This window comes from Hipposideros armiger, unplaced genomic scaffold (genome assembly GCF_001890085.2).
Source record: "Hipposideros armiger isolate ML-2016 unplaced genomic scaffold, ASM189008v1 scaffold_244, whole genome shotgun sequence".
Taxonomy (NCBI): Eukaryota; Metazoa; Chordata; class Mammalia; order Chiroptera; family Hipposideridae; genus Hipposideros; species Hipposideros armiger.
Window position 1 is genome coordinate 1,660,770 of NW_017731594.1, and position 15,587 is coordinate 1,676,356.

The 15,587-nt window shown below is 34.0% G+C and overlaps 1 protein-coding gene across 1 annotated transcript in view; it reads right to left on the reverse strand.

Moving 5' to 3' along the window:
* SEPTIN7 (septin 7) overlaps window positions 1-15,587 on the reverse strand; it is a 68,678-nt gene that overhangs the window by 15,999 nt on the left and 37,092 nt on the right. The window contains exons 7-10 of the mRNA XM_019655712.1: window positions 11,530-11,647; window positions 3,929-4,021; window positions 2,746-2,842; window positions 1,294-1,345 (exon numbers count right to left, since the gene is read on the reverse strand). Of these exons, the coding sequence (XP_019511257.1) occupies window positions 1,294-1,345; window positions 2,746-2,842; window positions 3,929-4,021; window positions 11,530-11,647 (360 nt within the window). The remainder of the gene's footprint in view (window positions 1-1,293; window positions 1,346-2,745; window positions 2,843-3,928; window positions 4,022-11,529; window positions 11,648-15,587) is intronic.

A 15,587-nucleotide genomic window follows, 5' to 3' on the forward strand; every position in this document is an offset into this window, starting at 1 on the left:
TTGCTTTTCTTTTAGCAATTATTATCAATATCTGAGTTTTTACTAAGGTAATAAATATATAAGGACATTTTAGATCACACATCAAGTTGGATTCAAACTGGGGGAATTTTAATTTAGAGTAAACTTCTGTTTATTCAAACTGTCCAGTGAATGTGGTATCCTGGTTAAACGAATGTTTGTTTGCTCACAGCACTTCTATCATACATACTTAATACATGTGAGATAGGCTATATAATGCATGAGACAATTTCATCATTCCTTAATGATTCAAGACGCTAAAGAAACCCTGATCTGCTGTATGACATCCTTTACAAATGCGGGTTCTTGGGTACACATGGGGTGGCAGTACTCTGTGTGTCACTGGATCCCTTTCCCTCCCCATCCCTTCTTGCATCTGTCATTTTCCATCTCCACCACTTTACCAAAACTCCTTCCTGGGCGACTAACATAAAGGTGTACTCTGTTTCTACTTGTCCTGCTATCCACAAAACATTTACTATTACTTTCCCCTTTGCACAAAGAATGTGATGTTCAATTACCTGACTCATTTCCTACTACTTGACACATCCATGCAGTTCTATGATGGTTTCCTCCCCCATCAGATCTAAGTCTAGGTTTTCCACAAGCCTCCTCTCCGTTTATATATACTCTATCCCTTGATGAATTTATCCAATGGCCGCTATAGTTACACCTAAAGCTCCCTTCTCCACTTCAGTCAAGACAGGTAGCTCCTTATTTCAAACATAGCCAGTAGTTGAGACTGAATAGCTTGTGCTAATTTGTCACTGCCTCTCCAAATTTTCTCAGCTTTTGAGTGAAGCCACTCTAACCCACAACAATTTTCTCCTTGCTTGTCACTCATTTTGGTACCAGTGTATGTTACAGGTGACACCATATAACCTCTACAACTATATTATAAGCTCCCCTTTACAAGAAACATGCCATCAAAACCTAGCCTCCCTTTCCACTTTTCCCAAGCTTTTCACACTAAACAGCAAAAGCCTTTTCCTTTCTACTTTCCATACCTCATTCAGTGTTAAAACCTCAACTCAAAGTATAATGATAAAGAAACTTATTTTCCTGTCTATCCCTAGCCTTATTTTGTATTTTTGCTAACGACTTTAAAACCCTAGAAAATAATCCAAGTGGTCTCCATGCACTGCTTACTTCAGTGCTAGAATGAAGATACCAATTTAAATGAGGTGCATTTACAGACGGCAAGAGACAAATCTGTCCAACTCTAACTTTATTTAGGGAAAGAAAAGACTTATTTTCATCATTGCTCACACTTACCTTATCAACATATTTCTTAGAATTGTGAAATCACAATGTTCACCATTTTCAACTATTAAAAAAAAACAAAAAACAGACCACATACATTATTTCCACTAGCCCCAATCTTTTCAAAGGGAATTTCACAGGAAAGTGGGGGTACCAACAATAATATGCAAAATAGCTTAGATCAATTTTTCATTAAGGTTTAACACTGTCACACAGTACTTAATTTAAGAGCATGCCAGTATACTATACTATGGCTTTAATGTAGTTTAATCCTGTGATAAAATACATAAACCTAACAAATGAGCTCTTTAAGGAAAACAATTTTGAGATTTTGAAGAGATCAAATATTTTTCTTTATTGATGGAAAATACATTTATTCCATAATAAAATGCATTTTAAACGTTTAGTGTGGGGTAAGGGGGGAATCACTTTAGAAAAACCTCCTTAAGATAGCCAAAATGAAAATGTGAGCCAAAAACTTTCAGGTTCTTTATTTTTTTTAAAATGTATCACTTATAGGAACACTCTAAAGGGAGAAAAAAAGAACTAAAACTATAGATACAAAGCAATTTTCTTCAGGACATATTTCAAGGGTTGTACAAGTTCTAAAGCCTTGGCTCAGCAACTGAAGGTTGCATGCACATGACAGAGCTGGGGAGGAGTATAGTGTCATTAGGGGGGAAAGCCACAAAGGACAATAACTGGGAATGATATACTAAAAAGTACAGAATTTTTCAGAGTAGTAACAACAAATAGATAAAACAATCATGACTCCACCTTGGTTCCAACATACTATAACACAGAAGATTTTATCTTATTTAGATTAAACCAATATAATATACACAATTTTGGGCAAACCCATCTATATTGCCAAGTGAGCTTCTGAGTGATGCTATAGCTAAGGTTTTATTGGTGTTTAAAACTCCTTATAAAATTAGAGGATTTCTTAATGATGGATTATTTTTTACTCTAAAGATATGATGCCACAAAAGGTAACCTTTGTCCAGAGGAAAGGAAATTGTGAATGTTTTAAATGGACTTGTGAAAGTTCTCTATCATTCTTGAGGGTACCAGACCCATCTCAGACTCAGATAAAAGTGAGAAAAACCTTTTCTCCAAAATTGTTTTACAGTAAAGAACCTCTGCATTATATTTTCAAACAAACAAACAAACAAAAAAAACAGAAATAGGCCTAATGATGGGGCAGAGATGGGACAGTGGGGCACTGACATGTGACCTTTAAAGTATTACAGCATTAGGACTTAACACATACTTGCCTGGCTTAGTAGGACACAAAATCTGAGAAACTGGAATGTAGTTAGGAGGAAATGAGACTAAATGAAACTGAACTACCTTTGAAAATCTAGAATATATCAATGCAGTGGGCATATACTACTTACTATACCAATTTTTTATCACATTTGCGAGCTCTTAGAGAAAGTGATTCACTGAAGAAAACCTTACCTTCAGCAACACCCCAAGGATACTGCCTTCCTCTGACCCTTTTGCCATTAACTTCAATGATAGTATTACTACCTACCACAGCAAGAGGTAAACGATCCTATAAAACAAAGTATTCTTGTTCAAATACATCTCGGAAGTCCTCACAAATTCAAGAATAAAAAAGTTACACTACTCAACAGATTAGAAAAAAAAAACCCTTGATAGTTTCTACATTCACTTTTATAGGGCATTCAATCACTATTTAGTAAATTGCAATTACATGGGTTTATCACCAACATAAACAATGAATAAAATACTTTCTCTGAAAATTTAAGAATAGTAAGGCATATATTGACCAAATTATTTGTTAAAACAAAAATCATTCCAAAAAGAAGCTGTCCCATACTGGAAAACTTTTAAAGAGTAAAAAAACACTGGCAGTTAGAGGGGAAAAAGTGAGGCTCATGACTCGCCCGCTGCCTGATCACAAAGCAGCCCTAACAGCTCTGGAAGTAGTGAATATTATACTTGCAAACCTCTACCTTTGGAAGTCCAGGTCTGAGGACTGGATTTGTACTCATCCAGACAAATTCAGAGTACATACAGTTTTTCAAAATTCTTGTGGCTCTCTCAGAAATATATAAGAATATATAAAACTTATGGCTTTTTATAAAACCTCAGAAATTCTTCATTGGTAAGGTATAAGTATTTCACTATTCCAAAACAATTATTTGCTTACATAATGCCATTAATCAATACACCATTTTTAGGTCCAGGGTACTTAGGAAAACAACTGTAAATTAAAAATAAATATTATGTCGGTATAATTTTTGGTTGGTTTTTATAAAAGGACAAAAGAAAACATTTTTGTTTGGCTCTTAAAACAGAGTAAACATTACAATGCTTAAGAACAAATCCTCTCCCTTCTCATGACCCGTTTTTTCATAATATGAAACCAGTTAACTGAAAACCACATGAAAAAAGGAATTGTGTTATTCATCTCTCTATTTCATACAATTCCTTATTACATGTAATAGCCACTAAACAACGTTAATTGCAAAGTTGAATTCAACACTGAAAAATCTCCCTATTCATTTTGTAAGCCAATTACTTAAAAACACTCATATTTTTGGTCTTTCCAGTGGATATTATAGTGTTTTTAAGGACCCCAAACATTTTAGTATGTGTATGGGAATAGACCTACCTTTATCTTTTTAACAAGCTTATTTTCTTCTTCATCATCTGTCTCTGGAAATTCATATATTTTAATTTTATGTTCTTGGATTTCTTTCATTATCTAAAATGAAAGAAGAAATTAGCAAAAGAGTACAAGACATTAACTAGTACATTAACTTTATTTTTATTATACTCTTCTTAAATTTGTATGAGTCCTCAGCTCCAGGTCCTTTACTGTTTCTCAATGATGCAAAAACTGTTAATCAAAAAAGATAGTAGTATGCTGGTCTTAAAAAACAAACAAACAAACAAAAAAACTATAAAGTTGAAATATAAATACCACTGCTGAAATCCAATTACTTCAGAAGTGTTAAAGTCATGTGGTTATAATACCAAGAGTTCTAGAAATGATGTAAAATTCCAGAAAGGGCCTTCTCGAGTTGATTTCTACTATAATGGCTTTAGGTATTTATTTACAATGACTGGATTCTTTCTTTCTATAGCTCTCTCCAACTGTTTTATATTCAGCTGAATGAACAGAGCTTAAACTCACCTAAAATTATTAGAATTCAGCAAAGGTATTTAAGCCTAAGTACAGCATTGGCTCCAGGAGAAAAGTTTGCACATTGTCATAAAATATACTTGTATATGTATGTGCATACACACAAACCAAGAAGAAACAGATATAAGACAGGAGAAGTACACAGGGAGAATATATGCCTCACTCTGGAAATTAAGAAGCTAAGGAGTTAATGAGAATGCAGAAAAAAGAAAGACAACTTATTAATAACATCAGAAATAACCTAGTTTAAATTATTTTGTCCAAAATTACTCTAAATTCTAAACAGAATACAGATATCCAAATAATGTTCAACTACCTACCCTATTCCAACTCATAACAGACCAATAGCTAACATACCTAGAACTAGCTCCTGCTAGAACTAAAACTACCTATACTGGTATTTCAGTGCTACTGTCACTGCAAGGTTTCCCAGCAGCAGTAAAAGCAACCCTAAACGAAATGTGTTACATGGTTGCTATACTAGGTAGGAGAACAGGACCATACATCTTTTACAATTGGGGTATATTTTCTATACAGAAAAAAAAACCATGAGAATAAATAATGAGGTGTCAAATGTATGACTGGAAGGAAAAAGGAAACACTAAAAGCTAGCTCTGAGAGCAGTGGTTCTTAGAAGTTTTCTATTAAAAGGGTATGAGTGAGCATCTTCAAAATAACAAACGCCAAAACCCCAACTTAATTTACAGAACTAACTGTTACGGACATGATTCAATAACTCATTTTCAAAAAGTTCTCCAGATGATTCTGATAGACACCCTGGTTAAGGAACCATATTTTTAAGCAGATGGAAAAGAAAACTGTACAAACACTACAATGCAACCAATTTGGACGTAGAGATCATTGCTGTTCATCTTTTTCCTAAGTTCTTAGTACCTCTGCAAATCACAATACATACAAATCAAGACAGAAGGGGAGAAATGTGATATATGATTAACATTTGAACTTAGAAATAAATAGCACATTACAAAATAAAAATGGGAGTAAATGTAAAATAAAGAAATATGCTCCAGGTAGGAATTTTAAATAGAGTAAAAATGATGTACTAAATGTCAAAATTTAAATAGATTTAACACAGTTTCAAAGCAAATTTCAACAGGTTTTTGTTTTTTGTAACGGGTTTAAGGTATTCTAAAATTTATATTGAAAAAGGTGAAAAAAAACAAAGTATCCTGTTACAAAGAGGGCTACAAGGACAGTAAGAGATAATTAACATTAAGAACTATTTTTAAATATTCTACAAAGTAGCTGCAGCTTAAAAAATATAACATAAGTCTAAAATAAAGAAATAGGCTATTAGGAGAGTATTTTAGAAAATGACCCTACATGTCATAAAATGTAATATGTAACAAACCAAACACAATGAGGAAAAAATAAACCCCTGCTTTAAAAAGTGTTCAGCCTTTATGGAAAATTAAATTAAAAGCTAAAAAACCCATTATAGGTACCAGTGTATTCTGAAGAAAATTTTTAAATAAAAATGACAAACAGTACTAGCAAGGTACTGAAATGAATACACCCATTATAGAAAGAATTTGTTTTATTGGAAAAGCACCATGACAAAATGGGGGAAGACATTCACAAAATAATCATACCCTTTCAGAAAGTAATCCTCTTCCTGGTTAAGTCTAAGAAAATAATCCTAAAGGGTGTGGGAGGGGTGCTGGTGAAGGCTATGCAGGAACATCTAATAGCCTAATAGCTGTAAGTGACAAAGGATAAGGGAACTATGATAATGGAAGGATAAGAGCTCTGAAAACTAGGGCAGATGATTATTTTCAACAGTTAATTGTAATACAGTATAAATGACCATATAGGATGTAGGAAGAAATACACTGTAATACATTATACAGAAAATATGAAAAACTGCAAATTACGTGAATCGTATGAGAAACTCAAGAGTTCAAGCTTATTCAGCTCACCTGTTTTTTAAACTGTTGGCACTCCTCCGGTGTGAGTGTGTCTGCTTTGGCAATAAGAGGGATGATGTTCACTTTTTCATGCAAACGCTTCATAAACTCAATATCCAATGGTTTAAGTCTGAAATACACAATATTTAATATGACTGAATTGATAAGTTTGGAAAAACAGATTCTTCACATCCCCAGTGCGAAGTTAAATAACTACATTGAAACTACTTTCCTTAGTTCTCAGAATGGCTCTCTGAAGATGAACTGGGCTAGACTAGAACAGTTAGGGAGAACAGGGCCTATATTTCTTAGAAAAGAGGCTCAAAAGAGAAACTTCTTCATCATCACCTTCACCCATTGCAATCTGGCTGCTGCCTCTACTTTAACACTCTATTTTTCAAATATAGTTCCAAGTACTTCCAAGCTGCTAACATAATCAGCAGCAGCTAACTCATAAATACCATGGTGTTTACCATTACTTTTTAATTTGCCCGTTTTGCAGCATTTGGCATTACTTCCTCACAAGCTGTTCCCTTATGGTACTTTTTGTAGTGCCTTAAAAAGTATATTCCTCAAAATTCACTACTAGGCCTTCTTGTCTTACTCTATATCATATATGCTTATTGATTAAAATGATTTCTATCATCCTCTATGGGTCAATGATTTCCAAATGTTCACACTGAGCCCAGATCTCACTCTGATGTTCCAGACTTGTGTTCATCTAGTGGAAATACTACTTGGACACCCCATTTTGGCTACTTAAAATCAAAAGCTCATCTGAGCCCCCATACTGCTCCCCCACCCTGTGTTTCAATCTCAGTGAATGGCACTACAATCCACCCAATTACTACTCAAGGCTGAAACCTCAGATTCTTCCCTTCTCTAACTCTCACTTCCAAAGATTCACCACCAACACTTGCTAACCAAATAAATATCTCCATTTCCATTACTTTGGTTCAGGCCTCCAAGACCTTTGGTGTGGGTAATTACAAGAATCTATTTGGTTTCTCTCTAAACCATTAACACTGCAGTCAAAAATGGTGTTTCTGAAATCCAAATCTGATCGAGTCATTCCCTGACTGAAAACCTTACTAAAGGCCAGACTGCTGAGCTACTGTGGCCTACAGGCCTGGGAAGATAGAACCTCTTCAGCGGTCCTCATCTCTTAGACTTCCTCGGCATCTTTTGCTACTTCCTACTTCCAATATGCCAGCCATTTTGAACTTCTCACAATTCCCTGAAAGCACCATGGTTTCAACTCTAGCCACAGGGTCCTTACTGCCTCTGCCTGGAACATGCTCCAGTCCCACCCCCTTCTTCTCGGCCTACCTAATTCATCTTTAGGACTTGGCTTACAATTCTCATTTCATGTGGGAATCTTTCTCTAAGACTAGGTAGGCATCTTTCTAAGGGGTCACAACATTTAACTTGCCATACAGTAGCTGCCTACTTGTGTATTTGTTTTGCCTATTTTCTCACTAGAAGATCCTCAAGAGCAAGGCCTTGGTCTTCTTCATCTCTGTCTCCAACACCTAGCACAGTGTCAATAACCTGAGAAGTGCCCAAACATGTACTGACCAAAAAAAGTAAGCTATGGGACTTCCCATGTCCTTCAATAACTCTAAATGAAAACCAAAAGAATTCCTCACATCTAGAGCATATTGCAGACTAAATATTAACATTCCACAAAATAAATAAAGATGATGAAAATATTTTGCATGGAAATATCATTCAAAAGTGGCATTCCTTAACTTTTATAAAACCACAAGAAAAAAGAAATAAAGGTCTAATTTTGCTATAAAGTTTATTGACATATTTTAAAATGAAGAGAAAGCCCTTCTTAGGGTTCTCTTAGAGTACTACAGTTTAATTTATATATATATATATATATATATATATATATATATATATATATATATATATATATATATATATATAGTTGGGGGACTGGGACCTAAAGACTAATGAAGTACCCCTTTTCACCAACAAATAATACTATACCTCTTTGTAGTGCTGACGCTGGAAAGGTTGCAATAGGAGAATTAAGTTAGCTACCTCATATTCTAATTTTCCTTATCTTGAATTCTCTGGAATTTGATATTGGCACTCAGAATAGGTAACACCACAGAAAAGCGAGTTTGAATAGAATAACACTATATTATCTGTAAATGGCACCCTTATCTAACTAGTGTTAACTGAACAAATCCATCTTTGAAAAAAATTTAACTTTTGCTTCTTTTCATTAATCATTACACACAAAACTAAATATAAAAGCTATGCCCCATTTAATCAATCTCAAATTTGTCAATTTTTATGGTTCACTTTCCAGATTATACTCATGACAAATTTAAATTACTACCACCATCACCTACTTAGCCAGTGACAGAAAAGAATTCAGTTAATCTAAAATTTTCATAAACCTTAAGAGCATTTAATATAAAATATTAAAATCAAAATCCAAGTTAATAAAATTTTACACTTAAGTAAAACAAACAAAAAAGGTGAAGCCTTTTATAAAAGCCCTGATAAAACCCTTTTGCCCTTTTAAATTAAAATACAAATTTTAGAAGCTTACAAAATGTCAACAGCAGAAAACATTTAGTTCACATGTAGATTATATAGTATGTTCTGGTTGAAATCTTTCCTTTGTCCATTTAGTTTTATTTCAGGCCATCTTTTCCAACAAATTTAGTTTTTAAATGTTGTTTTTAAACAATGGAAAGTCCTTTACAGAATTTCTAGAAGATAAACCCATATTAGAATAAAAAGACTAACTTCAAAGCCTACAGCAAAATAAAATAACTACAGGGCAAATGACAAAGATTTATAATCTATACATACATATATATGGGGCAAAAACCTATAGAAAATTCACTGAGTAACACTGATTTTAAGTGGGAATCAGTAGTCAAAAAGGTAAAAACACCATTTTAAAATTCAAGTTCCAAGTCAGTTTTTTATTTTGATAGCAATTACCAACCACTGAACAAATAAAATGAAGTAACAATAAGCTGAAACCATAAATTAGCCCTGTGTGTTCAGTGATGACACTTGGTGGGGTAGGGGGTGAGGGGGCTGAAAATACACGGCTAACCAACTTATAACTCCAAAATAAGGATCCCTCTAAAAAGGAAATCCAGGGACTACACAGATAAAACAGAAAGGCCCTGATTCATCAATCAGACTGCCAGGAATCTCAGTCTGTAGTGAGCAGGGGATTTGGAACTCTCTACATAAAATTCAGTGTCATATTCTTTCACTTAATGCATAGTAGCACATACAAACAGGCAAAACTTTGTTCCATTTCCAAAAATAGTTAAGCTGAAAAACTCTTCAAAAGCATATTTTTATACATAGGAAATAAAATTGAACTTCCAGTCCTTGTGACAAACAAGAAATGGCCCAAAGCCACTACACATCATTTGAATCATATCAAATATTTTTTCTTTAAAAAAAAATCTTATTTCCCATGCAATTTTAAGAAATATTATTTTCCCCTGGGGGATAAAAGAAATGTGATTTCATGAGAATTACTAAATCTTGGAGAGAGTCCAAAAGATCTAAAATAATAAAATGGATATAAACTGACAAATTTCTATTGACTTAAGTGCAGATTAAGATTTTACTCTGTTGGTGTCCAGAACAGAGGCCTAACAAGTTAAACTAGAATGATTAAAAACATATAATTTAAAAAATCCAGGAACAAACTAACAAGCATTCTTAAAAGGCCATCCAATGTGTTGTATTTCTGAGATCATGTTTTTTGAGCCTTTTAAGTAGATGAGTTAATTCTGTGTTTTATTCATTGTAAACGAATATTAGAAATAAACGAAGAAATATTTGCATCACTATACTCTGACAGTGCAAAAATGGCAAACTACATAATTAAGGCTTTATGTAGTGACAATGTTCAAGATAGTGATAATGGGCACTAGCCTATCTAGGAATAAGGTGGAGAAAGAAGCAGAAAATAGAAGAGAAAGGCACTCTTATGAAGGAACTAACTGGTTTACACTACTGTAATCTGGGTGTTGTATGACTTAATGCTATTTAGTCTGATACTATAGAATATTCCAGTTCCTTTTGGTGGAGACATGACGGAGTTGCAATCAAGTGACTGAGTCACTTACCCAAAGAAAAAGACTAAAAAAAGAATAATTACAAACATCTGATGTTGACAATGACACATGTATCTACTCAAAATGACAAAGGAAGTACAAACAAGAAAAAAGGGGGTACAGGTTGGCTGTACTAACAAACAGAACAATCACACCAGAATAATGTCTAAATACTGAAATCTTAACTCCTGATAAATAGAAGGTTAGTACTGATACACTTCAACAGTGTGACTGTGATGGCTAAGGTGAAACAGAAGCCAAAGAGATTTAATGAAGAAAGAAATGGCACATGGGAATTTTGGCACTTAAGTCTTTTTGTAATCTTCTCTATCAGATCTATAGTAAATAACATCTTCAGAGTTTCTTAGAATACATCTAAGCTAATTGTTATGGCTGTTTCTCCTTACTGGTAAAAAAAAAAAAAAAAAAGTTAAATTAAAAAAAAGCTAAATTAGCCACACTGAGACATCAAACCATGATGGAAACACTGTTCCTTTCCATGAAGCCTTATGAATGAGAAACTAAGAAGTAANCCCATTATAGGTACCAGTGTATTCTGAAGAAAATTTTTAAATAAAAATGACAAACAGTACTAGCAAGGTACTGAAATGAATACACCCATTATAGAAAGAATTTGTTTTATTGGAAAAGCACCATGACAAAATGGGGGAAGACATTCACAAAATAATCATACCCTTTCAGAAAGTAATCCTCTTCCTGGTTAAGTCTAAGAAAATAATCCTAAAGGGTGTGGGAGGGGTGCTGGTGAAGGCTATGCAGGAACATCTAATAGCCTAATAGCTGTAAGTGACAAAGGATAAGGGAACTATGATAATGGAAGGATAAGAGCTCTGAAAACTAGGGCAGATGATTATTTTCAACAGTTAATTGTAATACAGTATAAATGACCATATAGGATGTAGGAAGAAATACACTGTAATACATTATACAGAAAATATGAAAAACTGCAAATTACGTGAATCGTATGAGAAACTCAAGAGTTCAAGCTTATTCAGCTCACCTGTTTTTTAAACTGTTGGCACTCCTCCGGTGTGAGTGTGTCTGCTTTGGCAATAAGAGGGATGATGTTCACTTTTTCATGCAAACGCTTCATAAACTCAATATCCAATGGTTTAAGTCTGAAATACACAATATTTAATATGACTGAATTGATAAGTTTGGAAAAACAGATTCTTCACATCCCCAGTGCGAAGTTAAATAACTACATTGAAACTACTTTCCTTAGTTCTCAGAATGGCTCTCTGAAGATGAACTGGGCTAGACTAGAACAGTTAGGGAGAACAGGGCCTATATTTCTTAGAAAAGAGGCTCAAAAGAGAAACTTCTTCATCATCACCTTCACCCATTGCAATCTGGCTGCTGCCTCTACTTTAACACTCTATTTTTCAAATATAGTTCCAAGTACTTCCAAGCTGCTAACATAATCAGCAGCAGCTAACTCATAAATACCATGGTGTTTACCATTACTTTTTAATTTGCCCGTTTTGCAGCATTTGGCATTACTTCCTCACAAGCTGTTCCCTTATGGTACTTTTTGTAGTGCCTTAAAAAGTATATTCCTCAAAATTCACTACTAGGCCTTCTTGTCTTACTCTATATCATATATGCTTATTGATTAAAATGATTTCTATCATCCTCTATGGGTCAATGATTTCCAAATGTTCACACTGAGCCCAGATCTCACTCTGATGTTCCAGACTTGTGTTCATCTAGTGGAAATACTACTTGGACACCCCATTTTGGCTACTTAAAATCAAAAGCTCATCTGAGCCCCCATACTGCTCCCCCACCCTGTGTTTCAATCTCAGTGAATGGCACTACAATCCACCCAATTACTACTCAAGGCTGAAACCTCAGATTCTTCCCTTCTCTAACTCTCACTTCCAAAGATTCACCACCAACACTTGCTAACCAAATAAATATCTCCATTTCCATTACTTTGGTTCAGGCCTCCAAGACCTTTGGTGTGGGTAATTACAAGAATCTATTTGGTTTCTCTCTAAACCATTAACACTGCAGTCAAAAATGGTGTTTCTGAAATCCAAATCTGATCGAGTCATTCCCTGACTGAAAACCTTACTAAAGGCCAGACTGCTGAGCTACTGTGGCCTACAGGCCTGGGAAGATAGAACCTCTTCAGCGGTCCTCATCTCTTAGACTTCCTCGGCATCTTTTGCTACTTCCTACTTCCAATATGCCAGCCATTTTGAACTTCTCACAATTCCCTGAAAGCACCATGGTTTCAACTCTAGCCACAGGGTCCTTACTGCCTCTGCCTGGAACATGCTCCAGTCCCACCCCCTTCTTCTCGGCCTACCTAATTCATCTTTAGGACTTGGCTTACAATTCTCATTTCATGTGGGAATCTTTCTCTAAGACTAGGTAGGCATCTTTCTAAGGGGTCACAACATTTAACTTGCCATACAGTAGCTGCCTACTTGTGTATTTGTTTTGCCTATTTTCTCACTAGAAGATCCTCAAGAGCAAGGCCTTGGTCTTCTTCATCTCTGTCTCCAACACCTAGCACAGTGTCAATAACCTGAGAAGTGCCCAAACATGTACTGACCAAAAAAAGTAAGCTATGGGACTTCCCATGTCCTTCAATAACTCTAAATGAAAACCAAAAGAATTCCTCACATCTAGAGCATATTGCAGACTAAATATTAACATTCCACAAAATAAATAAAGATGATGAAAATATTTTGCATGGAAATATCATTCAAAAGTGGCATTCCTTAACTTTTATAAAACCACAAGAAAAAAGAAATAAAGGTCTAATTTTGCTATAAAGTTTATTGACATATTTTAAAATGAAGAGAAAGCCCTTCTTAGGGTTCTCTTAGAGTACTACAGTTTAATTTATATATATATATATATATATATATATATATATATATATATATATATATATATATATATATATATAGTTGGGGGACTGGGACCTAAAGACTAATGAAGTACCCCTTTTCACCAACAAATAATACTATACCTCTTTGTAGTGCTGACGCTGGAAAGGTTGCAATAGGAGAATTAAGTTAGCTACCTCATATTCTAATTTTCCTTATCTTGAATTCTCTGGAATTTGATATTGGCACTCAGAATAGGTAACACCACAGAAAAGCGAGTTTGAATAGAATAACACTATATTATCTGTAAATGGCACCCTTATCTAACTAGTGTTAACTGAACAAATCCATCTTTGAAAAAAATTTAACTTTTGCTTCTTTTCATTAATCATTACACACAAAACTAAATATAAAAGCTATGCCCCATTTAATCAATCTCAAATTTGTCAATTTTTATGGTTCACTTTCCAGATTATACTCATGACAAATTTAAATTACTACCACCATCACCTACTTAGCCAGTGACAGAAAAGAATTCAGTTAATCTAAAATTTTCATAAACCTTAAGAGCATTTAATATAAAATATTAAAATCAAAATCCAAGTTAATAAAATTTTACACTTAAGTAAAACAAACAAAAAAGGTGAAGCCTTTTATAAAAGCCCTGATAAAACCCTTTTGCCCTTTTAAATTAAAATACAAATTTTAGAAGCTTACAAAATGTCAACAGCAGAAAACATTTAGTTCACATGTAGATTATATAGTATGTTCTGGTTGAAATCTTTCCTTTGTCCATTTAGTTTTATTTCAGGCCATCTTTTCCAACAAATTTAGTTTTTAAATGTTGTTTTTAAACAATGGAAAGTCCTTTACAGAATTTCTAGAAGATAAACCCATATTAGAATAAAAAGACTAACTTCAAAGCCTACAGCAAAATAAAATAACTACAGGGCAAATGACAAAGATTTATAATCTATACATACATATATATGGGGCAAAAACCTATAGAAAATTCACTGAGTAACACTGATTTTAAGTGGGAATCAGTAGTCAAAAAGGTAAAAACACCATTTTAAAATTCAAGTTCCAAGTCAGTTTTTTATTTTGATAGCAATTACCAACCACTGAACAAATAAAATGAAGTAACAATAAGCTGAAACCATAAATTAGCCCTGTGTGTTCAGTGATGACACTTGGTGGGGTAGGGGGTGAGGGGGCTGAAAATACACGGCTAACCAACTTATAACTCCAAAATAAGGATCCCTCTAAAAAGGAAATCCAGGGACTACACAGATAAAACAGAAAGGCCCTGATTCATCAATCAGACTGCCAGGAATCTCAGTCTGTAGTGAGCAGGGGATTTGGAACTCTCTACATAAAATTCAGTGTCATATTCTTTCACTTAATGCATAGTAGCACATACAAACAGGCAAAACTTTGTTCCATTTCCAAAAATAGTTAAGCTGAAAAACTCTTCAAAAGCATATTTTTATACATAGGAAATAAAATTGAACTTCCAGTCCTTGTGACAAACAAGAAATGGCCCAAAGCCACTACACATCATTTGAATCATATCAAATATTTTTTCTTTAAAAAAAAATCTTATTTCCCATGCAATTTTAAGAAATATTATTTTCCCCTGGGGGATAAAAGAAATGTGATTTCATGAGAATTACTAAATCTTGGAGAGAGTCCAAAAGATCTAAAATAATAAAATGGATATAAACTGACAAATTTCTATTGACTTAAGTGCAGATTAAGATTTTACTCTGTTGGTGTCCAGAACAGAGGCCTAACAAGTTAAACTAGAATGATTAAAAACATATAATTTAAAAAATCCAGGAACAAACTAACAAGCATTCTTAAAAGGCCATCCAATGTGTTGTATTTCTGAGATCATGTTTTTTGAGCCTTTTAAGTAGATGAGTTAATTCTGTGTTTTATTCATTGTAAACGAATATTAGAAATAAACGAAGAAATATTTGCATCACTATACTCTGACAGTGCAAAAATGGCAAACTACATAATTAAGGCTTTATGTAGTGACAATGTTCAAGATAGTGATAATGGGCACTAGCCTATCTAGGAATAAGGTGGAGAAAGAAGCAGAAAATAGAAGAGAAAGGCACTCTTATGAAGGAACTAACTGGTTTACACTACTGTAATCTGGGTGTTGTATGACTTAATGCTATTTAGTCTGATACTATAGAAT